Source organism: Lipophrys pholis (genome assembly GCF_963383615.2).
Source record: "Lipophrys pholis genome assembly, chromosome: 9".
NCBI lineage: Eukaryota > Metazoa > Chordata > Actinopteri > Blenniiformes > Blenniidae > Lipophrys > Lipophrys pholis.
Genome location: NC_137639.1, coordinates 11,617,723 through 11,645,398, shown reverse-complemented (window position 1 = coordinate 11,645,398; position 27,676 = coordinate 11,617,723). Strand labels below are relative to the sequence as shown.

Genomic DNA, 27,676 nt, shown 5'->3' with positions numbered 1-27,676 from the left:
GCAAATTCTTACAAGAAAAGAAGAACATTTATATGAATAATCACCTCTGATAACCACCAGCCTGTTTGATGGATAACTGCCACATCGCAGTAGATTTTAGAATAGATTATACGTAAGCTTTCAGGTATCTGTAATTACTGTAATTGAAATTGAATACAGTAATTATAACACATATATCAGTAGTTACATGCACTATGTTCTACTTACATTCTTCAAACTGGATCTTAACTTGCTTTAACTTCTATAAGGACGATTCATAGTGTTTTATACAAAGTACAGCCAAGTGTCCTTTTTATTTTATTATTCAGAAAATAATCCAGTTTCTGGCTTAAAACTATTATGCAAGTGAATCATGAGCTATGTCATTACTGATGATAAAGCTGGTTTATCCACAACGCCAATGTATTACATTAACAATAGTTATTGTGTGTGTGTGTGTGTGTGTGTGTGTGTGTGTGTGTGTGTGTGTGTGTGTGTGTGTGTGTGTGTGTGTGTGTGTGTATATATATATATATATATATATATATATATATATATATATATATATAAAACGCCACCATCAACCTGAAAAGGCTCAAGATGCCTTCAAAACAAATTCAAAATTAATCTTTACTTTTATACTAGGAATGTCTCAAGGACTTTTTTTATTTTTATTGCTAACCCATCAAAATTGAATCACTTCTTTTACTTTTATCTCCTCTGGTAGACAAACAGAGACGACTAAAAGATATGATCTATCTAATCTGAGACTTTAAACAAGTGTTGTTATTGAGCATCTGATGGGAAATGTGACTGTTTGCAATCGCTTTTGATAATTTTGGGATGTGCTGTTTAATGGCAGTATCCTGTCATAAATACAGCATTTAAGCATTCCCACTGTATTTATGAGGGCTTTTCTATGCCCTTTGGGTTTTGAGTACTGCAAGTCTCAGCAGCCCAGCAATTTATTCAGCACACATCTATCGTTTACTGGCATGTTAGGATGTTTTTGAAGTTTGGTGTGTGTGGGACGCCGGTCTCCCACGGGGAATAACATACATGTATTGTAGCATATAAACCTTCATATTGTTTGAAGAAGGAGAAAGTCAGTGCCTCTTCATCCTGCCTCAAAATCCTCCTACAGCGGGCAGTTTCCGCACAAAGGCAGCTATGATTTTGCCATTAAATCCTTCATCTGCGTCCATATGCTGCACTTAAATTGTGATTTAAGAGGCACATTTGAGGCCACGGCGAGAAACTAACAGACAGACTGACAGACACAGAGACATAAAGTGATAATAAAAGGAGGGGGGGGGGGGACAAAAGCATCGCCATGAGGTGAAGGTAACACAAAAGAAAAATACAGAACAAGCAAAAGAAAAATAACCACTAAGAGGCTGAAAGTTATTTGCTTTGCTGTATTGATCTGCAGGCATTGAGAGACGGAGGCAACAGGGATGGAGAAATGTGAAGGAAACACAACAAACAATAACACGAGGCTAAATTAAAAAAAGACTTCAATTTTTGTTGTAGCATCGAATTATTGCTTATTTCATGATGAGAAACTGCATCACAAAGTCTGAGGCAGGTTGAGACTGCTCGTACTATGTGAATAAGGAAAATATAATAAATGTCTATGTTGCAGAAATAGGGCATTAATGACGAATAAGAGGGAAGAAAACAAATGTAGAGAGCCAGAACGGAGGGCTGTGTCATGTGGATATAACATTACAGACGAGTAAGTAGATATGACTCGTCAGGCAGGGAGGAAAACTGAGAGGCTGTGATAAATGAAATCATCCCATAATAATCATAATTACTTTCTCAAACCACAGCAGTGTTGCTCCACACCCCTCTCATCCCCTCAGTACCCGAAAGGGAAGGCAAAGAAAGGCAACTGGTGAAAAAAGAGATGGAGAGGAAAAGGGGGGAAAGAGAAAAAGAAGAGAGAATCTAAACGAACTGTCTCAGGCTGTGAATGAGCTCGTTTAGTTGTTTTCATCTCACACCCTCCGTTCGGTTTAACCTGCTCCGGCGTGAGAGGAATACAGATGCCCAACATGCACAACCCCACTCTCTCTGCAACACCCAAATCGAAGAAGATTGGGATTGTATTTATTTATTTATTTTTTTGTCATTAATAGGTAAGATGGAGACATTTAATGTGAATAATTGAAAATGTACAGACTGTGTCGGCAGTGCATGCTGATTTGTCCTGTTGGATATTGTAAGTTGGCTGAGTCTTCTTTTAGAGGTTTTCCATCTTTCTATTTGCTCGATTTCTTTTACAACAGTTTCACATGTAAATTAAAAGTTGTTTTTTTTGTGTATTCCTATTTTTAAATGTGGGCTCCAGGTTTGTGTCGTGGTAATTGCTTTTGCCTTACAGCAAGATAATCCCCGATTCAAGTCCAGTAATGCAGGTTTTTATTTCGTTTTCATTTAAGGTCAATTGGTAACCTTAAATTGCCTGCAGGTGTGAATGTGTATGTAATTGTCTGTCCTCTTGTGTTACTCAGAGATGGATGGACAACCTGTCCAGTGTGCCCATCCTTTACCCATAGGCAGCTGGGATTGGCTCCAGAAACCTGCAACTGCAACACTTAAGATGAAGCTGCATGGAGGATGGATGAATGGATGGACGGCTGGATGGATGGATGTTTGAGGATTAACCTAGTGAAAACCACTAAATTCAACAGAACGTAATGTTCACTGTGTTCAATACACTGTCAAATTGTTTAAATTTACTAGCGACACTTTTTCACTTTTATTTGGTACAGGCCGGCGAGTAACAGAGTCAGAACGGATCTAAAAAAGGAGAATTTAAATTTTTTTAAATTTAAAACAAAAGTGTCACAATGTATAAAGACATGGCACAAATGAAACAAGGGGGGCAGATAAATGCCTCTTGAATTGCAGTGAAACTAAATTAAAGAATAGACCAGTCCAAATGTTCTTACAGGTGGTCCGGAGGGTCCTGGTGGTCCTTTGCTGTCCTGAGAGCAGGTGCAGGCATGAGGCATAGGAGGGCACTGCTCTTCAACTCTCTGAGAGGAAAACGTAGGCACACATGGTGCACATAGTTAGTGTGCGACTCACCTGGTTGAGATTCATTCCACACATGGGAAAAACCACTAAAACTAAAACATAAACACACCTTGATTTTATCAGCGAACAAGATAATGTCAAAACTTGTCTAGTATGTTTATATGAGTAATACATTTATAGGACGGTATATTCAGTGTTTGTGTGGTTGCCCTGAGTACTGACTCCCTTCCAAATGATTGATTACAATAAACTGAAAGCAATGACCCATAATTCTCCGGTCATCGCACTGCATGGAAACTACACATGCAATAAGAATGTTTTTTTTGTTGTTTTTTTTAAGATAAGCTCTCAATTACTGATTAAATGCTAATTTGTCCAATTATATATTTCTTGACAAGAACTCCTCTTGTCAAAAAATATATAATCTGTAAATAAATAATTAAATAACTAAAGCTCATTTCATTACACAGTGGTAACACTCCAGCTTGATAAAGGACCACAAAGTTATTGCTCATATTTGATCAGCAACAACATGCTGGTACACACAATATGTGGTAAGTGGTAATTGAGTTTGTATTGAGTATTTGAATGTATAAGTTGATAATCGGTGCGCTGACTGGACTTTAAATAGGAAAGGGTCAGAATTCAATATACAAATTATGTGAATTACTATCAGAATAAACAAAATTGATTCCAAACAGAAATTTGATCGTAGCTGAATTCATCTATTAGTTGTTAAACCTACAATATTCACAGAATGGACTGAGAGAGAGTGTGTAAGTTTGTTACCAAAGCTGGCAGCTCGCAACACTTATCTCTGCTGGCCCAGGATGTGCTGCAAATGATGTCAAACATCTGGAGCTGGAACTGTAAACACACACACACACACACACACACACACACACACACACACACACACACACACACACACACACACACACACACACACACACACACACACACACGCAGATTAACATGTTTGAAAATGCACATTAAAACATTAAAAGGCCTCATCAGAAGTGTAATATTGACCACATAGTTTGTGAAGTTTTGCTGTTGTGGTGAAGCAAGAGGCCAAACGACTTGTCTGCTACACAAGCTTTAATGGAATTCTGCTGCAAGATAGAAACATGAAGTGTGGCTGATAGCTTTAATAAACAAATGAATGTTCTGGAGGCTCTCTGCCTGCCTAAAATTAGGTCACGGTCTGATTTATTTCTTAAGTTGAGCATCTAAACTGCTGAAGGGTGCTGCAAACACATGCTGTTTATTTTGGTAGAGGGGCAGTTTTGCGCTCACCATCCAGAAAAGAGTCTCTGTTAAACAGAATACACACACAATACGTACATCAATAAACTATGAGAAAAGTCACTGTTGGATTAAATTCTTGTGAAACTGCTTTGTCTTTAACTTGGTAGTCAAATACATGTTCCACAGACACACACATCACTGTTGGAGGAGATTCTCTTGGTGCAAGAAAAACCTGGCAATAAGTGGCTGCTTTTCTCTGAACAACTGCTTCTTGTCTACTGCCATTATTCCCGATAACTTCAAATGCGTGGGACACATTGCATGGTGTTATTCTCAAAACAGCAACAAGGTCATTGTTTGGTTGGCACATCAAAACTGATTTTGATATTTCAGTTGATTTAAGTTGAAGTACAAGATGAGTCCTCAGTCACCCCCTTATCTAATCAATGGCAAGTGACGCTGTTCGTGGGCCAATTAAACGGAAATATAAGATGATAGATGGAAATTTGAGTTAAATGTTTTTAATTCCTGAAGAGAGAAGGGCAGCCCTGCAGCCTGGGTAAAATGATCTTATTCCAGTAATTATCGTCCTTCGATTGCAACACCGCAGGGGTTTTGGTCCAGTACTTTCAAGCGGGAACTAATACTGAGAAACCTAAAGATATGAGTGTCCTATAGTCAGTATAATGATTTGACCTACATTGACAGAAATCTTGAGCTGACTGTTTGAAACCCTAAGAAAAAATATCACAGTTAAATCCAGTTATTGTGATACAGTAAAATATTATGTAGACTGATTGAAATATAATGAAATGCCGTCCAATGACCGTCCACAGATACTCCTGCTACTGAATGGTCACATCAATCCCAATCTAAAAGTCTAAAGATAGACTTGCAGGACATGCAGGTTGTTGTTGTGAAGCTCAGAAGTAAAACTGTTTATTGGTTCATTTGAAATAAAAAGGTGCAAAACTCAGGTTTAGTGACCATCTGGTGGTTGTTGATGCAAAAGTCACGTTTTTTGAATGAAGGACCGGCAGCAGGTGTTAAGGGTGGCAGAACATATCAAAAACAGTCAACTCTCTTCTTAAGACATATCCACCAGCGACAAGAGAAGACCAGCTATATCGGAGTTCTGGATTTAACCTGGTTAAATTAAACGGGTTCATTTTCCAGCATTTTCCAGGTTCTGTCTTCTTGTGTTTGTCTAAATTGAGTGTCCGGGCACAGAACATCTCACCACAGTATATACAAAACACTTTGAGCATTTCCACTTGAAATATATCAAGTAAACTCCCACAGAGTCACTCACTGAAATGGTTGCAGATATTTATGGTTGCCATTTTACAGGCTATAATTGCTCTCTCTTTTCTCACTCTCATACACCTGCCCTGCTGATCATTTCTATTTGTAAAAAAAAAAAGGGGGGGGGGGGGGGGGGCAGTTTTAACTGCCAGATGATGATGATTTAATTGACTAAATGTGATTTATTCTACAGTGTCAAACACATTGGCAGCATTGCGATGGGAGGAAAACTATTGAAATAGAGTTTAAAGTCATTTTGGCATACAACACTTCAGATCTTTACCAATTCTTAAAATGTCCCAGCACTCCTCTACCTCTCCTCTGTTGCTCAGCTTGATAAGCATGATGATGGTTATCTCACATGTGTGTGCAAACAGTTAATCATACTGACTGGAGCAGAGCCGTCTCGTCTTCCTCTGGACCGAACCATCCGTCCAAGGATCTCTGTACCGTCAGTGGTGATGTTCCCGGCAGCGCTGATGGGCTTTTCCCCGACCAGTGAACAATCCAATACCACCTTCACCGATGTCTTGCTGATGGTTACATGAAGCTGCATGACAGGATGAGAATAGCCTGTATTAGGAATGCAAAACATGCAACTCCCAAGTGTGCATTTATTTCCCAGGAGTGTTTCAACTCCGGGCCATCTCTTTACTAAGCACAGCGACAATGACTTCCTTTGTGTATGTTTGTGTGTTTTTCGATAATAAACACAGCCTAAAAGCATCTACACCCAATCCTATTACCACATTCAGCCAGAGTGCCGGATGCCTGCGAGCTGAAACTGCCTCCTTAGAGGAAACCGCTGCCAGAGCTACGAACCGTGAAATTCAACCGTTCGCAAAGTTAATGAGCAAAGAGGTCTGCATCCCGGTGAAGGACAGTAATAAACTAGACTATTAGTACCTGTATGTTTTACCATTATGCAACATTTTGTATGAGTACCCTGCTCATTCGTACCTGCGGGAAAACGTTTCAGAAACACAAAGTATGTGCTTAGTGCGCAAACTTCCAAATGCACACACACGTATGAAAGTATGCAGAGCATCAGCGTATCGAAAATGTGAAGTTAGACAAAGTTCATATTCGAGTGTCAGAGCCCATTTCTCAGCTGACGTCTGAATGGCTGCTTTATAATGACTTTCTGTTCTCATCCTCCATTCTGCACACTTCGCTGCTCATGATGTGTGTGTGTGTGTGTGTGTGTGTGTGTGTGTGTGTGTGTGTGTGTGTGTGTGTGTGTGTGTGTGTGTGTGTGTGTGTGTGTGTGTGTGTGTGTGTGTGTGTGTGTGTGTGCGTGCGTGTGTGTGCGCGTGCGTGTGTGTGTGTGCATGCGTGTGTGCGTGTGTGTGTTGCACTTTCATGATATGAAAGATGATGGAAATCCTCAGAGGTGCAGACATTTTACCATCATTTGGTGCCATTTAGTGGTTTCAGTTAAGATTAGTGGTTGGGGAGTGAATTAAGGGCACTAAAATGTTGACGTTGTATGAATGTATACATTTCCCTGTGTTGGTATGTGTTGATGCCAGTCACACTCCAGAGAACCAAGTGTCTGTATTCTCTGCAGCGGCAGTGACTCAGTGTAATTTCCTAGATGTTTATTCAAAACAAGCAATGATTGAAATCTTCCTCTGGTCTTTCACTTTGCCTGCAGGAAATTTGAATAAGCACACCAGCAGCTTTATTGGTAAAAAAGTATTTTGTTGTGGTTACTTTATTTGCAGAAAGTGGCACACATTTTGGTTCATTAAATTGAAGAAGAATGCTTTTATACTATATTACTATATTGAAAAAGCTATACTGTGTTAAATTAGGACATGCTCAACACCAATTTCTGAAAGGTTGGGATGATATGTAAGATGAAAAAGACAAAGAACAAAACAGGATGTAATGACTGAAAATTAAATCAACACATACATCGTTTATAATAGAATATATGTAACATATCAGACGTTGATGGCTAGACAATTTATCACTTCATGAATGAAGTTGAAAGCAGCCACGCAGCTCAAAAAATGAGGACAGGTGTAGCAAAAACTGTGGCGCTCTGGGGTATTGATTAAAAACAACACGAGGAGCATTTTGTTGTGTGTATAATTGGTGGGAGTGTGTGTGTGTGTGTGTGTGTGTGTATTTCCTATAATATAAAACACTGCCAATAACATCATTGATCCTGACATTTCTGTTGACTGTGTGTACTTTGTGCAATAACTTTGTGTTCCATGGAGAGCAGTAACAATGTGCAATCACGGTTTTTTTTGTTTTATTTTATTTGTAATTTATTTCTTTGTATACTCTATTGTACAGTTTAGAGAGTCTCTGTATGGTGGAAATTTTATTTGCATTTTATATCTTATATTTATGTGTATTCTGGTACTTTTTTAATAGTGTTTTTATTTTATAAGACAAGCACATTCTTTTTGTTGTTTTTGTATCCCTTTGCTCCTTCCCTGTATTTCTGTTCCTTTTATATAGTTTGTACCTTCATAAATCACTCTTTACTTGTACAGCTGGCTGTACAAGTACAGTGGCATTTTTGTTACTGTTTTGGAACCTGTGCAGGTGGCAATTCTGATCTAATCTAATCTGATGGATTATTGGCCTGTCCTTGTCATCACCAAGTGTCAGCTGAATCTTTTGGCCTGAACAAACCACTACGTGCAAAAGACAAGACTAAAGGTTGATGGTTGATGCTTCCAGCCATCAAACAGAGCTCGACAATGAACTAGAATAATTCAGGACTGGTAACTATTGCTTGAGTCTGTAAACAGCGTTCACTGTGTGAACCACAAAAACAAGTTAAGGCTGATTATGCAAAGACGAAATCTTAAGTGAACACAAAGCAGAAATGCTGCTTTTTTCTCTCAAAGTTCAATCAAGAAAACCCGGAGCTGTTGAGCAGCAAGGATTCTACATCAGACAAGAATGAAACGACATTCCTCTCACAAAAACTGATTTAATTGGTTCCCTCCCTTTCCAGACGTTTGTAGACTGTTGAAACAAGAAGAGGAGGATGCTCGGCAATGGTAAAAATGGCCCTGTCCCAAATTTTTGGAAAATACGATTTTCCATGGCTTTGCCGAAACACAAAATGTTTCCAAGTCATGTGAATGTCACAATCTTACAACAAATCGAATTCCACTTATATACTAGCACATTATACTTAGTACAAAAGAAAATAGAAAACATATAAAACAATATTGAAAGGGCTTTTCGTGTTTGTTTAGTCATGAAAAAGTGACATTGGAGCAGATTTTCTGCATTACAAAAGTGTTTTTGTTCTTCAGAAAGTGGAGAAGCTACGAGGCCGACTTGAGACAAGCCCTCAAAATAATTAGATTTAATTAGTCAATGTAACAAAAAAAAAGAAAAGAAAAGAAAAGAAAAACAAAACAAAACAAAACAAAACAAAATAAAACAAAAGCCCCAGTGACAAAAAAGTAAGGTCGAAATAGAACTGGTATAATGCTTTCTGCCTTTTGCTGTTCCTGGCAGGTCAGTTGGCCGGCCCGAGCCGTCCACAGTTAATACTACTGCCAGCACAAGATAAATTATCCCGATGCTGTTCCTTTCTTTCGCTCTCAAACGCACCCACAGATAAACATTCACACTCCACTGTTTTCTAATGCTGCTGCTGTCCTGAGCATCAGTCGTATCTTTCAGCAATATAAAGAACCTCATTTGTTTGTATCTCTTTGTCAACAGATGGCTTTATTTTTGTCCCGATCTGAATTTTCATTTCTCAGACAAAAGACAAACGGCTGTTCCTCTGTCGGACTGACAGTGCCACATTATCTGTGCACACAGGATTTTGTAGTAATCTCACAGCTTTAATAACTGCTCTGTGCTACCTTGATATCAGAAAGCCCGTACTGCCGAGCTATCAATATTAATGTTTAAAAGAAAGGGAGAGACTGAATGAACACGTTCAATTTATCTCACCTCTCAGAATAAAGTAAGGCCTCTGGTACAATGATGAAACTGGAAAACTGACACACACGCGCCTGCACGCTCACGCGCCTGCACGCTCACGCGCGTGAGTCTGCACGCTCACGCGCCTGCACACGCTGCACGCTCACGCGCCTGCACGCTTCACGCGCCTGGACGCTTCACGCGCCTGCACGCCGTTTTTAAACACTGTGTGAGATAATATGGGGTGAAGAAGAGGAGGCTATCAGTATTTCTGCTGATGCAGCCGTTTCTGACTGGCATTTGAACCGTGCGTGCGTGCGTGTGTGCACGCGCGCAGGCTTTAATCATGTATGACTGTTTCTTTTAGCATTTAATTCATGTGTACACTGTTCGTTCTCTTTGAACTTGTGTACAGTGTGTGTGTTTGTGTGTCTTCTTTTCCTATGTCCTGCAGTCAGCGGTTTTTAAACCATCAAATCTCATTTAATTGCTAATCCACCAAAAACAAACGGGTCACTTTCCCTTAAAAGAAATCCCTTCAGTTCACCGAGTCTCTGTTGCTATGTTAAGCTCAGAAAAGAAGCACGCCTTAGGAACGATTGTAAAAAAATAAGTAATTCAAACAAAAGTTGGATTCCAGATGAAGATGTGTCTGGTGTTTCATGACTAACTTTACAGCTGTCACGTGCATTTTCTTACTCGTGAGTAACAAAAGAGGTCAAAGAAGAAGCTCTACATCCACAATAACTGGAAACTATTTCAAGCGTTTTTCTTAAAATAGAAACTGAATATGATATAAATAAACACTCCATCCACACGTATTTCAAAACAGTTTGAATGTTGGCTTGTTTGAGAAATTTTGCTCCATAATTGACAATCCTCTGAAACCACATGGGACAAATGAGTGGTTGACAATGAGATGATAAACCAACCAAGCATTAAACTTAGAACATATTACAAATATTACCAGAACAAAAAATATCAACACTTGGCCTGTTCTCCAAAATAATAAACACCATCCATTTAGCATGTTTGCCATCATAAATAAGGAGCATTGGGTGTGTTTCCCAGAATGTGTAAAATACTGGGAGGAGCATATACTGATAGATTATTCACTGCAATGTGATTTGATATTACCCTGTTTAGAACAGGGGTTTCAAACAGCCGACACTTCAGCAGAGAGGCTGTTGTCATGGCGACAGGCTTTTCCTCAGCTGGCATGCCACAACTTTATTTTATGGACTTTATGATAAGATCTTTACTTGTTTTTCTCCTTTTTATGTCATAGAATCATTTCTGAACCGATCATCTGTAGCATATTATTTGTAGTTTGGTTGGATTTATTTGCTGTAAATCTCTGATATAATTCACAACTTCTTTCAATAATATATCCGATGTCCACATTTCATTTAATGCTTGTGGGGGGGGGTTCAAGGATCCATCCAATTCCTCCATGGTGAAGGCAAGCAATAAAACACAGAAAGTGAAACTGTTTCCAATCAATCACTGTCGTGTAAGCAATTCATCAGTGATCGGTCACTAATGGTGTCATTCTTAGTATATCAGCACCGAATACAATGAAATCGCAGTCTGTTTGCATGAGCATGCAATTTAGCGTGCACTCAGAAAATCAGGTCTTTGTTTTAGTGAAAGCTAATTTATCAAATGTATTACTGAAAAGCAGTTAACCGTTGATAGAAGTCTGCTTTAACAAATGCCTATAAATCTATTGATGATGGATATTTTTCATTTTGATTAAAGATATCTATTTGAATTTAATCCAACAGTATAAATTTCTAGTTAATTGCAGAGCTTTGAATGTCAATATGTCAAAAGGTCCCAGCTCTGCTGACACATATTTTAAAATACAAATATTTGATGGGTTCCAGTTTGTTGATAAAGTCAATTTAATCGATACGCAGTGGCTATAACTGTGTGGATTCACCTGCATGCCCCCAGCAAACTGCACCCTGATAAACTGGAGCCAGACAGACACGTAAAGTCTTAGTTGCTGAGGCGTGAGTGAATAATGTAATTTCTTCACATGATCCCAAGTGGCTTATTAACAACAACAAAAAAGTGCCTGTGAGCTCCTGTGCTGTATTTTCACTCTTCTGCGCTGTAAATTCTCTTCCCCTTAAATAATAAGTCTGTAGAACAGCAGCTGGTAAAACCCCCTCTGAGATAGCGTAAAAGACTAAGACCATGAAAATACACCAGACACCGGACAAAACTCCAATCACATTAGACGGTGTTGACATTTTTGCAGCTATCTGGCTTAATAATCAGGAAATCAGACGTCACCACTGTAATATGTTATCAGCCACAAAACTTCTACCTCAGCTTTCCCTTTTTAGAAACGATTGACGCTTCAGTTATCCTCCAAACAGAATCATTAGTTCATAACGGCAGCCTTTGTTTCTCATTATTTATTTCTTCTTCTTGGCAGAAACTACCAGTTTTTCTAGATCCTTCATGAAAATCAAGCATATATTTACGAATCAACATAAAGCTGAATTACACCGTTGATTCATTGATGACAAAAGTGTATTTTGGACAACTTTAAATACTACTCATAACTTTTAAACTTGAGGCATTTAATCACTGAAGAAAACACACAAATAAAGTCCAAATCTGGAGAATAATAAGGGTCTTAGCACTATGTGACATAACTTTCACTTCTTCTTTCTACATCTGTATTTTCACTGTCTTAAAATCCCTGTTATGTCTATTTGTTCTGTTCTCCTTTCCCCCTCCTTCACCTCTCTCTCTGCTCTGCCGCTCTCAGTTTGTGTGCATGTGTGAGACAAATCCTTCTGGGTATTCCTGTTTCCGTGCGAGGTGTCTTCATATGGTAATCCCTTTATAACGGACACACAAACATGCCCACGCTCACAGACACTCCCTCTTATTCACTTGTCATCCTGTCTAAACGGAGACGAGCACTTCCTCTGGTCGGGCAGCTCCCTGCATCTGGTCCCTCTCTGAATACTGTCGTGTTCGCCATCAGAAAGACAAAAAAACAATGGCGGAGACAAAAGACGCAGGGGATGATGGACAGCTACTCCCTGACATTTTGAGAATTGAGATAAAGAAAGATGATGTGTTGGTGGGCTGCGGTTGGTTTGTATTTGGCAGGAATCCACAGCGGATCTGCACAACAGCAGTTCCACGAAAGACTGTCCACAAACAATGTGCCTTGGACGACATTAGATTTCAAGTTACATTTCCCTCCATTTATCAAGGCAGTGTTCTCAAATTTAACATAACAATGCGTACAGATTACCATTTCAATCGGCTCAGTGGAAGCAAATACATTGAAGTTTAGTTAAGAACACGTCTGTGAAGAACTGATTGTCATTCTGCAAGTTGTTGTTTTCATCTCATGTCTGCTCGCGTTGAAATTCCATGCCAAAATCTTTTGCAATACACATTAGTCATTTACGAGGCCTGTTGAGGCCAAATCAATGTCATTATTTATTCTGTGGAGGCATTTGCATCACTGTTTAATCTATAATCATTTTGTTTTTCCTCAAAACACTTTCTCCTCTCAAGTGAGCAGAAAATTGTCTTCTGTTGAGGGAATATCATCAAAGTTTGCCTTTCTCTTGCCATTCTCATTCAGTCGGGCTAATTTGACACAACATCATTTCCATAACAATATTTGGCTATATTCCCAGTCATAGAGGTAAATGTGAAAAGTCTATATCTGTAAATTAGTTGGGAGGACAAGCAATGTTGTCTCTGCTGGGAACAGTCATCACGAAGTCACAGACCTCAGCGCAACAACAACAGGTTTTCACCTTTTCTAATCATTTCTACACAGCATGTCCTAACTTTTATGACAATCAAATACAGTGCACATAGAACGAGCTCTGCTGGAGGGATTACACCTTTGCCATTAATGTTCATGAAAGAGATTGACCAGTGAGATGTCTTTAACGGTGATAAAATCAGTCCCACTCTGTGCGCTCCACTGGTTTAAAAAATAAACTAAAATGAATGGAGGGGAAGGAGGAGGAGGAGGAGGAGGAGGCTACCCTCACACACTCACACACTCTCCAAAGGAGTACTGACAGATCAAGAGAAAAATCCCAGCCCAGAAGCGACTGGATAAACACCAAATAAACTCCACAAAACCTTAACCATCAAGATATTATATATGACTCAATTTTCTTGTCTCCTTTGCACCTTACGTAACTTTCAAAACCACTTCCAATCTGAACATTAATCTAAACTACCATGTAAAATGTGCTGCTGTGGCCCTCATGTATAACCTCATTCTGCACTGCACTAAATGACTGACACTAATTTAACAAAGATACGATTACAACATTTACATATGTCCATTATATGCTTCTCACTTCACTTAACGTCAAACAGCCAGAAGTATCGTTATATTACATCCCTGTCCTCTCTCTCTTTCTACTTTCCTGCAGGATCTTTGACACTGAAAGTCTACAGAGAGCGGATTAGGTAGCAGTCTGATGCCCACTTGTTATTTGTTTCCCTCTCTCTGTTTGTCTCGTTCTGTAGTAAATGTGAATGTGATTGTCTGTCCTCTGTGTTTGCCCTGTGATGGACCCACGACATGTGTAGGGTAACTGTGTGCCCTGCTTTTTACCCGCTGTAAGCTGGGATCAGCTCCAGCCCCGAGCTGAACAAAGCCGTATAGAAAAAGGACGGATGGATGAACTGTAAGCACACACTCCTGAAAGCCTGACCTTGTGGAAGCTGCCATGGAAGACTTTTCTTATTTCTGTTCCTTCAAAGGTAACGGTCTGGAAATCTCCTTTGTAGTCGTAGTTGAAGAACGTCAGCGTCTTTCCAGAATCTGTTGGGGGGGGGGGGGGGGGGGGGGGGGGCGGAGACAGTGATGAGGCAGGAGAGAAAAGTTTGACGTTTTCTCATCCTGTAAAAAACTTCAGGCAACCTCCTGTCTAACAGCTTGTCATTAGAGGTCATATACCAAGTCCTACCATACTTCATAAAAAATACATATGTGCTGTATGATATCAGTGATATCAATGAGGTTCACTCAATATTCTGGAACATTTGGAAAACCTTACAACCATTTAAGTTGTGTAATACAATATGAAAAATGTCAAACGGATTAATGAAGGAAGTCATCTGTCATTGCCACTGACTGTAACAACCGCTGATTCAACACAATAAAATGTTTAATTGTTGTAGCGCTTTCCTAAATCTCTAACAGAGCATCACAAGTACAGAAAGAGTACTTTTTCTTTCTGGATGAATAACATTAAAATATAATGTAAGAACATAATAATGTCACAGAAAGGCTATGTGATTGTCAACAATGAGTGACGATACAGCAAGGCCAAATATCTCCAAATTTTCCTCTCCTAAGCCCTCAGGTGCAGTGTGGCAGAGAGGGAAAGCAGAGCTTCCAGAAAATGTTTTTCCCGAACAACATCCGTTATCTGCTCCTGGGAATCCCCAAATCATCGAGGCCAGATGGTATTACTCTCTCTGCCGCAGGTCAGGGGTTGGCCCTGGTCCTCCTCCAAGTCAGTGATGTCCAAAATACCTCTGAAGGATGACGCCTGAACCGAGTTCACCTGCTGTGCCGTGTTTATGTGGTGTCACTTATCACAGTCTGACACAAACTCTGCACTACAGTAAATCTGAAGGCAGGGTTACTGGTGTCGTCCCATCTGTTTTGGCTCTATATCAAAGTGTGATCTTTCCCCTCGAAGTGTAAAGCATCGGAGGATCAGATGCTGTGGGTTTAAAGTCTTGGCTCTCACTGTACCGAAAGTCAGTCCGGTTCAAGAAGGGTTTAACGAAAATACAGACGTTTGACAGAAATGACCCAATTTATTGAGAAGTCTTAGCAATAAATGAGGTGAGAAGATAATTAGATAGAAGCAGTAAAATCGGCTTCTTTGTGCTCTGTGAGGGAAGGAAACAGAAGCTAAAACTCACTGTCTCAGAGAAGCAAGCTTGTGTTCAGAAGTTAATAGGTTCAAATCCCACTGCTGATATGCTACTGTAAAGTAATGTTCATCAAACTGCTTTATGATGCAATCCCCCAAATAAGAAAGAAAGAATAAGTACAAGAGATTCAAACTCACTGTCAAGGATTAGTCCCACCAATGGCTCGTTGTCCTTGTTTAGGATTTCCCACAATGCAAAGGGTTCCTGAGGTGTTTCAGGAAGTAGGCGGAGCATCATTGAAATGGTGTAGTCAGAAGGTAAACCTTCGGGATGAAGGTACCTGGTGCCCGCATGAAAGAAGAGACACACACATATGTGTACAGTCAGTTTAGCTGTGCCCTTAATTCAGATATCCCCTAGGCCAGTTAAAAAAAAAAAAAAAGGCCATTGTCTCCTTTCAGATGAAATTTTTGGCTTTCAGCAGCCTCAGACTGACTTGGAGTGCCGACGCTTTTTGAACACACAGCCATGTCTTTTTTTTTGTGCCTCTGCCTTCAAGCACTTCAGGTTCAAAATTTCTCAGCTCCAAGTTTTCAGGGCACTCGTCAGTGTCACATCTCACAAACTGAACAATCAGGGAAAGTGAAGGTAAAACCTGCTGACAATACAAACTGGAATAAAAGCTGCTACAATGACAAAAGTCGCAAAAAAGAGAGACATTTTGGGGCCACGAGTGAAGCCGCTAAATGCTCCTCTTTAGTATATAGAGCAAGGTTGGATTTTTTTTGTAAACCTTATTTTTCTCATGTACTCACTGCACGGTGGTTTTCAAGCCTAAACAGGATGAAGCCCTCTTGAGATACACAAGGTGAATTCCTAATCAAATCCTCATCCCCCACATTTAATTTGCATTGTAATATTTCTAAAACTACAACTTAATTCACCAGCTACTTTTATCCAAAGTGACGTACAACTGAGATCTGACATGGGCCACTCGAGGACAAGTGTGGTTAAGTGGTTTTCTGAAGGTTATTCAAAACCTCTCGATCATCGAGTCCCTACCTGGCTCGCTCTACTCAAACTAAACACTGCTGAAATACATTTTTAAGGGAACTACAAGAGCTGTACAATTTTTTTTTTAAAAAGAAAATATTATGCAGTGGCCCCACATTAATAAAACACAGAAAAAAATAGTTTGCTTGATTTTGTAATGGTTGCCATTGTTTTAAGTCAATTTAATTCAACTTTATTTATATAGCACCAAATACAACACAAGTCCAAGTCCAACAAATCCACATCATCGACGGTGGAAAAGAAAAACTCCCTCTAACAGGAATAAACCTTTGCAGAAACCAGACTCAGAGGTGGTGGCATTTAATAAAATAAGTCAAATTATTCGCATGGAAGAACAAGGTCCTAGAATTGGCCTGTTTAATAATTGTGATTTTTAATGTCACTAATTAGAATATATCAAGGCAGCAGGTGGATTTTTTTCAGAACTACAGTTCCAATTTCTGTCTGTCATTATTCAAATTTTTCCAGGTAGGAGGCATCCCAGCGCTATCAAGTCAACTGTAATTTTCAACAGACATCACATCCAGTGTCTTTCAACCCAGTACCACCAACAGACAGAAACTGGTACATCCCCTTGGCTGCACACACCTCACTCACACAATTTGGTGTATGCCGTACAATGCAGCCAAGAGTGCAGTAACAATTATAATGGTCAAACTAAACAGCTATTGAACAAACATAACGGCCCAACACAGGCGGACTAACTCCTCTGCCCCAGACTGTCTATTCACACCTCAAAGAACAGCTGCACTGCTTTGAAGACAGCGATGTTAACATTCTGGATGTAGAAGGCAGCTGGTTTGAGAGAGACGTAAAAGAAACCATCTATGTGAAAGTGGAGAAACCTTCTCTTAAAAAAGGAGGTGGTTTACACCACAATCTTTCTACTATATACAACATTGAATTTTCTTCTCTGCCAACAAAACTCAATAATCTTCATGGGATCATGGTCAATCACAAATTACCTCTTTTGAACCCCGTGTGACCAGATTGAAAGTCGTTAAAGTAGACAACAGAGTGTCAGGAGCCACGCCCGGGGTCCTATAGTCCACCAACAGAGTTTAAATACCTGAGCTCTCCGCCATTTAGCTACACTAACGTCTTCCATAACATATGACCAAGTCCAGTGAATCCCATTCAATTTGCATTGAGATTTCCAAATTTTGAAATTCCTTTAATGATAAATGTCACACCTATAAATGCATCCCGTTGCCTCCTAATTGCAGCTTGATTTAATGCATGATTTAAAGGAAAGAAAAAGGGTCAAATACTGCTGTCTTTCAGATCCCTTCTTGTTGAGAGCAATTTAGACGAGTAGTGTTTGTGGTGTGTGTTCTAAACCTAGACTTTATGAGTTGTATGGCAAAGATAAGAAAAAAGAAGACGGAGGATGTCTCTGACACGCTAGCTTTAAATTTGGCTCCCGGCGGTTCTCTATTAGTTTGACATTACAATAGTTTTCCTTGGCTCAACTACTAAACCATTCAAGGACCCCATGCAAGCTGCTGGCTGACGATTCAAAGTCTTTCAGTGTTTGTGTATCATTGACCACTGACAGCTCCCCCTCCCCATGTCCCGGAGAGGGAGGGAGAGACACTTTTCACGTAAAGATGAGATAAACAGTAGTGTAAACTGAGAGTAGTTGCTTGAAATGCAAATGTTTTCAGAAACAGAAGTCTTAAATATACTGACAGATTCTGTGTAGAAGGAAACTCTGCTCACTGATATTGTAGATGTTACTAATAAAGTAAATTACATTACCTAGAATGATGAATTGCCCTGCAGTTGAAATATTTTTTTTAATAATGATAATTTAGGATTAAATCATGTGTCCGTGTGGCTCCACAATTCTTTTGATTGAATTATTTTTATGTTCTTGTTTATGTCCAATGTTGTTCCGGAATTTCTGCAAATCACAAGGACACATGAAAAAAACATCCTTATGACCTTCAGCTTCACCAACCATTGAACATTCAACAATATAAATATATACAGTATATACAATATAAACTACAGATATATTTTGCCATCATACATCTATTATTGTTATCTTGTTCCCAGTACAATATTTGAATCTAATCACTTGATAATGTCTTTTACTTTGCTAGACTCATGTTTCATTCTGCCCGCACAGTGGAGCAGTGGTTCGTGCTCTCGCTTCACAACGGGACAGTTCTGAGTCCAAATACTGGCCGGGCCTTTCTGTGTGGAGTTTGCATGTTGTCTCCACAAGGGTTTCCTCTGGGTACTCTGGTTTCCTCCCACAGGCCAAAGACATAGATGTGAGGTTAATTGGTGACCCTGAATTTCCTCTATGTGTGAATGTGGGTGTGTGTGGGTGTCTGACTCCCAGTATTTGTCCTGTGATGGGCTGGCGGCCTGTTCAGGGTGTTTCCTGCCCTCACCCATAGTTAGTTGGGATTGGCACCATCACTCCACTACTACGAACAAGATATAAGCGCTATAAAAACAAAACGGATGGATATTTTATTGTATTTCCAAAGTAGCATATTCTTGATAAGCTTTGGAAAAAATGTTTTAGTTGCTTTCAAAAAATTGGTCTCGTAAAGATATACTGCAGATCAAAACTGCAGCTTTGTGGCTGTTTAGGAGCCACAGGAGCTAAGTGTTTAGTTGTCTCTGTGCCACAGCCGCATAGAGTACACCTTCGTCGAGAACATTATTGGCAATGTTGATTTTATTCACATTGGCTGACAGTTTGTCCTGCATGGGACAAATAGTCTGAGTTTTATTGGTTGATCGCGGACTTATTGCTTATTTGCTGCTCAACTACAATAAAACAACTTTATAACAGAAGTCTTTTTAGCAAGAGCTGCACACAATGTTTTTGTTTGTGGACTCACTTTGTGGGCTGTGACACAAGGGCGTCGCGGTGCAACCTGTAACAGGGGAAGCTGTTGAACGAGCCCGGCTCCATAGAAACTCCAGGAATGGTGCCGTACTCCTTCTCGACTAGGCCGAACTTCTCCATCATGCGGAAACCTGAAGCAGAACTATTATCATCACCACTGTCTGTGTAATCACTGCTATCATAATCATTATCTACACCATTAAGGGCCATCATTATCGTACTGTGGTCATCATTATTTACTTCCAGGGGTTAAACAAGGTGAACAGACCTTGGGACTATTGTTCCTGTCTTTTGAATCTCTTACCTGCCATTGTGTTACCGCTCATCAAAACAGAGGGACAAGCTGAGAGACAAAAAAAAGGGAAGTTAATCATCCTTGTTATCTTAAATCCTCTCTCTTTTCTCTCCTCCCAAGCTACAAAAATCTTCTCTCTGTCTCTATTACTCCGTCTGCCTTCAAATGATTTTCCCCCTGATCTCCCTCTATTTAAACACGAAGGTGGTGTGACTCACTGGCAGTGGCAGCTTCACAGACGAAGGTAATGAGCTGTTCCTCTATTTTCTTCACAGCATCCAAATCATCGACAAAAAAGACGTGTCTGTCACTGGGTTTACTGGCGATATTCACCAGCTCGCCGTAGTCGGCATCCGCAAAGCCGATGGCAAAGATAATATAGCCTGAGAATTGAAAGAGTTAATGCAAGGTTACATTCAGTCGATTCAGCAGTCTAACAAAATAATTTCACAGATATTTTAACAGTTTTTTTTATCTGAAAATCTGATTTAAAAACTGACATGGAATTGAGCAGTAGCTCACAACACGGAGTCTGTGACCCCATTAGGGGCGTTTCTAGAGATCACATTTGCCAACGATGGAATCAACATAAAAAACATAAAAATACACTTTTTTTAAGAAGGTAGAGCCAAGCTGGGTAGTTTCAGCTGTAAGGCTCTGCTGTTGTATATTAAAGAGTGAGTCAGTGTCACCCAGAGTTCAAATTCACTGTAATGTTTTGGCAAATCAGATCTGAAAGCATTTCCATAGCCTTCCTTAAAGACAATCACAGGAGCTTTAACAAAAAGTTTGGGAACCACTGGGTTAAAGCGTCAGGGAACTTGTCAAGGAGAACTACATTTGCCTTCTAAATTTGTAAATACGAAACGAACACACATGCTTCGTGTCAGGAAACCAGAGTTTACAGCCTGTCTCACTAAATGATTGTTTCATAGTATTTTCTGAACTTTGGCAAATTGTTTGTGTGAGGTAAATAGAAAACACACCTTCCATCTGCATCTCTTTTGACACTTTGTTGACATCATCTTGCGAGCGTCCGTCAGTCAGAACCACCAGGACTTTTGGCACGCCTCTTCTGGCTCCTGCCTCCGAAGTGAAAATAGACTCCTTCACATGCTTGATGGCTCGACCTAGGAAGAAACAAAATATGTCAAAGCTGGTTTTCATTCAGTTCAGAGAAAGTTTAAGAGCAACTTGATGGTGAAATTATAGAAGCATATTGAAGATGCCTATTTTGGGCAACATTTTTTAATTAAATTTCCCAATGATTACCTTATTTCCAGCTGTTTGGTGATGTTATGATATTGCACAACATGGACATAAGTATATTTTTAGCAGGCTCCACTGTCACTCTGCTGTTTTTGTGGTCACTCCTGCACTGTCTTACTGTGAAGGCCACACCCTCCGCCAAAGCCCCCCCCCAGAAGGCCACACCCTCTCCCGAAGGCCACACTGCTGCTCTGTCTTTGCCGGTCATATCCAGTGTATGGATGTGTTTGCTTATGCGCAGTCAGTTCCCCAATATGAAAATCATTTACGCAAAAAGACACAGCCTTTGGACGTAGCCGTGCTATGCTAAATGCTATACGTACGTTCACAGTGCATTAGTGAATTGATACAGCGCTGCTACGCTCTCCAGCTAGTTGGTGGGTTAACAGGCAGGATGATAAAGACATTTATTTTGAGGAAAAACAGCAGAATTTAAAAGAGGGGAGACCAACACCTGAGCTACCAGACCTTCAGCAAAGGAATGGTCAGAAAATTGTTCGTACTTTCATGTAAATTTGAGGAGCGGACACGCTGCAATAGTGGTTTCAGCACCGCAGACAGCTCTGCTGTCAGAGTTGTTGTCATTTTCTGTGTTTCCAACATAAACAACAGATGCGCTGCCATGTCATGAGCTCGATCTTGTTGGGAGAGTATGGAGACTGCTATTGAATCATTGTTTAAGTTTCTTTAATGGTGTTTTACAATCTTGACTTTGTTAGATGAACACTTGCCAGCCGAAACATATTATAGCAACCATGGAGCTGGTTGCTGCAATGCATTATGGGAGTTGGGTTGGCGGTGTTACAAATGTCTTTATTTGGGGTTATGTTAGGCTTGTTAGTGTTGGTAATGATTGTGTTGTGTTGTGTTCTTGTTGCTTATTATGTGTAGTTAGTTAGTTGATCTAGTTTAGTTTGGTTTAATATTTGGAAGTTGGCAACCAGGAAGGAAGAGGGTTTTGTCTGTCGTACTGCCATGGTGTTCCTGTGTCGTGTGTCAATATAAAAGCCTCTGCTTGTTGCAGTAGGTATGAATGGAAGAGCATATATCCATTTGTTAATCCCTCACTGGCCAAGTTACATTGTCCATGATCGCCTATTGAGAGAGGATTAGCTCTCTCCTCTGCAGATTAGAATTTTTAAAATGCCTACAAAACAATAGATCCCCTTCCGCCAGATCTCACTGTGATATAAATAATTATTTCCCATAAATGTATATTTTTTGAACTATAAAAAGACAACAACTGTGAGAGGAACCAAACAACACAGTGTTAATGTGATTGTGATTTTGAGACATACCATGTTAGATGAACTAATGCCTATCTTGAAAGAAAAACAACAGATATCAGGACGACACGAGCCCAGCTTTGGTCTGCTTTAACCAACTTTGCTATGTGTTTATGTTCACTCTTGTTGAATCATCTAACAGTATGCCGTAGTGTCTTTTTTCTAAATTCTACCATCCATTGCAAACATTTCCAAATATACATCCACACAGAATACAGTGTTTTTAGGATTCTTAGTTTGAACTAAACCTTGGGTTATTGTAGGCAAATAAATATTTTTGCAAAGCCTCTTTGAGTGAGCTCAGTTGTAAAATTACACTGGATTGCAAAGGCTCATTTGTTGACCTGCTGCTTCTCAGCTGAAGATGGATCTTTTGGACGCTGTGAAAATAACTACACCATCTTAACCCAAATGTGTGTAATTTATTTCTGACCGTGGTTGAGCCAACTGGATCATATCTTCACAGTTCTTTTCAAACCTACAAAAGGTCCCTGCACTGTGGAAGATATCATGCATGGTTCTTGTCCCTAAGAAAAAATGTTTTCGCAGGATCCAATAACTACAGAACTATCACCCTTTCATATAATGAAGACTCATGACAGGCTGGGTCTTCATCATCCGAGGCCTAGAGTGAAGAAGCACATGACTCCCCTACACTTTATGCACCAGCCCAGGATTGGCATGACTCATACGCTGAACTATATGCAACAGAGGACAGTAACAACTGGACTACCAGAACATGGACTACTTAAACTACAGGACATACTGTATTATGTTCATTGAAAGAAATGTGTCTCCAGGAACCATCCTGTCCCCTGGGTCTAAGCAAACTGTAGTTTCTGAGAAGATTAAGATTCTTCAGTGTCTGCAGACCTCTTCTGCTCACCTTCTACTAGTCTGTGGTGGTCAGTTTTTTGGGGGTGATGTGTTGGGGGGTTTGCTCTGGATAAAGAAACAGACTGGACAAACTCATCAACCATCATTACTGAGCTGGACTCAGTTCAGCGGGCGACCAAGGGGAGAATGCTCTGGAAACTGAACTCAATACTGAGCAATAATTCTCAGACAAACACCTTCAACCACAAACTGATCCCACCAAAGTGCAGAACACAGCAGGAGGTCTTTTCTTCCTGCTGCGATCAGACTCTAACAAACAATAAGAGCTGTCTGTATGTGTGATGTTACATATCTATGTGTATCTGGGTCTATCTACCTAGATCGTCTGTGTATTTTCTTAATATTAACCGAAATTTATTATCTATATTCAATGACAATACATTTAATATTAATGGGTGTTGGTGTTGGTGTGTGATGCTGAAACAATGTATTCTATATAGGTAACTTCTATCAATTGTCGATTTTGCAAAACCCTAAAAAAAATCAAACCTTTTGCACAAAATGTATGTTTTTTTAATTCAAAATGCACTGAAGCTTGTATGTTCATTTAGCAAAAATGAAAACCCAAAAAAATCAACTGAGCCCAAAACGACTTCAACATAACACAAGTCTCTTAAAACCAACTTCTGGATGTTTTCATGTCTTCAGTACCAAACTTAGTGGACGTATAGGTGTCTTTAATTATTCTCCAAAATCCTCTCCTATCATGAAGGTGAATGTGTGTGACCTTTGCTACAATTTTAATGTACTTGCTAATTAAAAAACATGTATTCTTTATTATTCCAATGGCATTAATAAAATACATTATTGAGCCCATAATTATTACATGACAAAGAGTGACCTGAAAGCAGCAATCAGTTTTAGTCCAAGTGCTTATTAGCATTTTTTAAAAAATGAGTCTAGTGTATTTCAAGGAGACCTGAACACAGAGATGAGACAAATGCAGAGCTGTGGCAGTTTAGTCTGCAGCAGTCTGCTGTAAAGTTAAAGTTACATGAACCTTTTGGCAGAGTACAAGTTGATCAGCTGCTAATGGACTTAATCAGTCATTTAAATCTGTCTAGACGGCGCGAAAAAGATTTCAAGACCCACCTGGAATAAAGCTGAGTTTTCTGCATACTCGTCCGTAAATTTAAAGATGATTCATATGCACAACTGTGCATCCGGCTATTTAACAAAATACGATTAAAATGAAACACAAAACATTCACATCCTTCGCGAAATAAAATCGAACAGGCAGAAAAAAATACTCCAATCTTTATTCCTGTTGCTGTTATCTCTCATCATTACATTTCTATTGATATTTTTTGCTGTGCGCTGATATGAAATTGACTTGTGATGGATCAAGTTAGATCAAATGAGGACACTCATCATTTTCCAGGGAGCAAAAAGAAACTCACAAGGAAAGTGTACTAGATGTCTTTAATTTATCTAAAGTCTCCAACACCGATGTACAGTAATTATATAAATGTCAACCGATTCACAGAGCTGTCACATCATCAAACAGAGGCAGGTCATTTCTATCTAATGCCACTATTTGCATACTGTCCATCATCATTTGCATCAATTGTTCATATAGCTCCATTACTCATATCCATCTGACCTTTTTCTAATTTAATGGGCAGTCACTGCCATTTATCCTCTAAGGTCCCTTTGTCCTTTTTACCCTATCTCCTCTCACTCTGAGTCAACTCCTCAGGAGGTTGGAAGGAGGACCCAAATGCTGATCAGCTTCAAACAAAAGGTGATCTGAATGAGACTGTATACAGTCCAGGAAATATAAATACCAAACCAAAAAACGAGGTCCAAAAGTAAAGGTGCAGGGACTCCAGAGAGATGCATGAACAAACAGACGGTGCAGGTAGCAAACCCAGAATCAGGACTGAGAGGAAAGGTGAATATGAAATAAGACTTGAGACAAGGACACTAAACAGATCGATCAACAATGACATGGAATTGGCTTTATAAGATGGAAAGAGGTGGAAACAATCACAGGGACACACATGAGGGAGAGGAGCAACAAATCACAAAGCTCGGGGAAGGACGCTGCACATGGAAACACATCACACACATGGAGCATGAAACCACACATCAAACAAAGCAGGGACATCAGCCACAATATATATGTAAAAAAAAAAAGGATTTGCAAAGTATGAAAAAAAAAAAAGTGAACATGATACATGGAGCATGATTGCACGATCTGGACAAACAACATCAACAAAAACAGAAATCTAACCCTGACTACATGGCACGGTAAGACACACATAATGCTGAACCAGCGCTTGGAAGCACATGGATGCAATGATAGGAATCTCAGAAACATAAACATGAATCTTAACGATGATAATAAACCCAAAACAACACGAGACAAAATGAAACAAAGGACCATGAGGGAATAAAACATGAGGGAAGGACAGAATACAAACCTGCAGGGCAGTGACAGATCTGAGCTTATTAAAGATAGTGTTGAAAACAACACCACCCTAAACGAGCACCACCCACTTATTTTACAAGTAATTTAGATGATTATATACAAGCATGATGTTGATCACCAAACCAAGAGATGATAAATGACAGAGTGCTTGGCCTGTTAAACATTATAAGAGATATCTGCCAGCAGGTCATCAGCTTGTACACTGTCCTGTGATCATGACGGGTGAGAGTGGACTACAGCAGATGCATATAGCCAGGTGTGAGGTGACAGAAGAAGTAGCAGGCACAAGGGACGGAGAAGGGGAGGGGCCTGATGGATATTAGATGATGCAGATTAGGGGAAGAAGTAAGTGGAGAGGAATGAGATGAAGAATGCAAAAACAAAAACAACACGCCAGGGTTTACATTTGAAATCACAAAAAAATCAAAAACCTTTTTATTTTTTTGGGAGCTTGTGTGTGTGTGTGTGTGTGTGTGTGTGTGTGTGTGTGTGTGTGTGTGTGTGTGTGTGTGTGTGTGTGTGTGTGTGTGTGTGTGTGTGTGCTGTTTTGTCTGGCAGTTCACCAGTTTTGACGCAATCACTCAAGGAAGAAGAGAAAAACAAAGCAAACAAAAAAAAAGTTAATAATCCCCCGTTTTGGCATCCTGAGGCTTGTGGTGCAAACAATTACAACGCAGTGAGAAGGTGGCTGCAGATAAATAATCTAAATAACCCAAATGTTGCTATCTCTACTTGGACAGAAAGAGCTTTAAATCCATCAGTCTTGAAAAGTTAGCCTCGGCTGCCAGGAATTATGTGGGGAAGAAAATGGTCATCAAATTGATTATTGAACACATACAATGGATTTTGAATGCGTTTTATTAGCTTTTATAGTCAGTGAAACTCATTCATGGGCCATTCGTATTTCAATCTTGAAGTCATAAAAGAGTCGTAAAACTTGAAAATTGAGAGAGGGTCTCACACAACTGCATTACTGCAGTGGTGGCGGAGTGGCCGCTTTAATATAATCGCACAAGACAAATCCATCCCTAACTAATCTAATTTGTGAATAAATTACAGAATTGAGGCACATTTTAGTGGTTTACATGTCGTGTGTCGCCTCAGCACTGCGAGGACAGACATGGAAATCAAATGCACCTTCATATTTGCTCACGAGCAGACAGATAGTGGAATCATTTCCTCAGTCTCTACGCTGTGCTGCCAAATAGAGTCAGGGATTAGCACAATCACTCATGTCGAGCTTAGAAAATTATCTCCAAACACATGCACACTTATATAGAGCTGTATATATGGACATAAGGACTGGTAAAGTAGTATCCACATTTAATCAAGTACTGACTAAGCCAGCCAGAGCTCACTAATACCCTAGTGAATAAATGCATAGTGAAATGCCGAATTCCAGAATATTAGCTGCAACACCATGAATCCTCAACATGCGTCTCCTCTTTCACTTGTATTAGAGAGAAAAGATAGATAGAAAGAGTCAAGAAGGTTGCATCATTTAGCGGGAAAAAAAAAGGAGAACCGTAAGTTTGATTATTGGGTAAATACATAGTTGCCAAGTTTAATTTAACAATAATTTCTGCAATACTTGCAACAAGATCCTTTTGCATCAGTAATCAACATGCAGGTACATATATTAGGAAGCCCCGACGCGCACACACACACACACACACACACACACACACACACACGCTTTCTCACAAAGATCTGTATTGACCTTTATCTATAGTTTGTGTACATCTGCTCAACACAAAGGTAAAAAACTGAAAATATGAATTGAACGAGTGATTTCCGTTAAACATAAAGACTTATAGAATTATATTCTCCATGGACACTCCTTGTTTCATCCCACGGTCCAGAAGAAAACATGCTTTTGAGGGTAACGGGTGTCTCTCAAATATCTATAGGTGTAAATGTAAGAGTGCTGTTGTCTCTTTGTGTTTGCCCTTTGATGGACTCCCAACATGTCCAGGGTGTACTCTGCCTTCACTCGCAGTCAGCTGGGATGAGCTCTAACACAGCGCAACCCTGAGTTGGATAAAGCGATATAGAAGATGGTTGGATGGTCTCTCACTGGCTTCCAGTTGTAGCATCACAGAAATATCTCCAAAGTTTAAAAGAACAGTACAGTCTTTTATCTGAGAGCT

The 27,676-nt window shown here is 39.7% G+C and overlaps 1 protein-coding gene across 1 annotated transcript in view; it reads right to left on the bottom strand.

The window, feature by feature from the left end:
- Positions 1 to 27,676, bottom strand: part of col14a1a (collagen, type XIV, alpha 1a) — a 147,384-nt gene that overhangs the window by 38,969 nt on the left and 80,739 nt on the right. The window contains exons 28-36 of the mRNA XM_080470929.1: positions 20,627 to 20,770; positions 19,859 to 20,023; positions 19,650 to 19,688; positions 19,338 to 19,476; positions 15,597 to 15,739; positions 14,223 to 14,332; positions 5,975 to 6,133; positions 3,817 to 3,894; positions 2,940 to 3,026 (exon numbers count right to left, since the gene is read on the bottom strand). Coding sequence (XP_080327055.1) covers positions 2,940 to 3,026; positions 3,817 to 3,894; positions 5,975 to 6,133; positions 14,223 to 14,332; positions 15,597 to 15,739; positions 19,338 to 19,476; positions 19,650 to 19,688; positions 19,859 to 20,023; positions 20,627 to 20,770 — 1,064 coding nt within the window. The remainder of the gene's footprint in view (positions 1 to 2,939; positions 3,027 to 3,816; positions 3,895 to 5,974; positions 6,134 to 14,222; positions 14,333 to 15,596; positions 15,740 to 19,337; positions 19,477 to 19,649; positions 19,689 to 19,858; positions 20,024 to 20,626; positions 20,771 to 27,676) is intronic.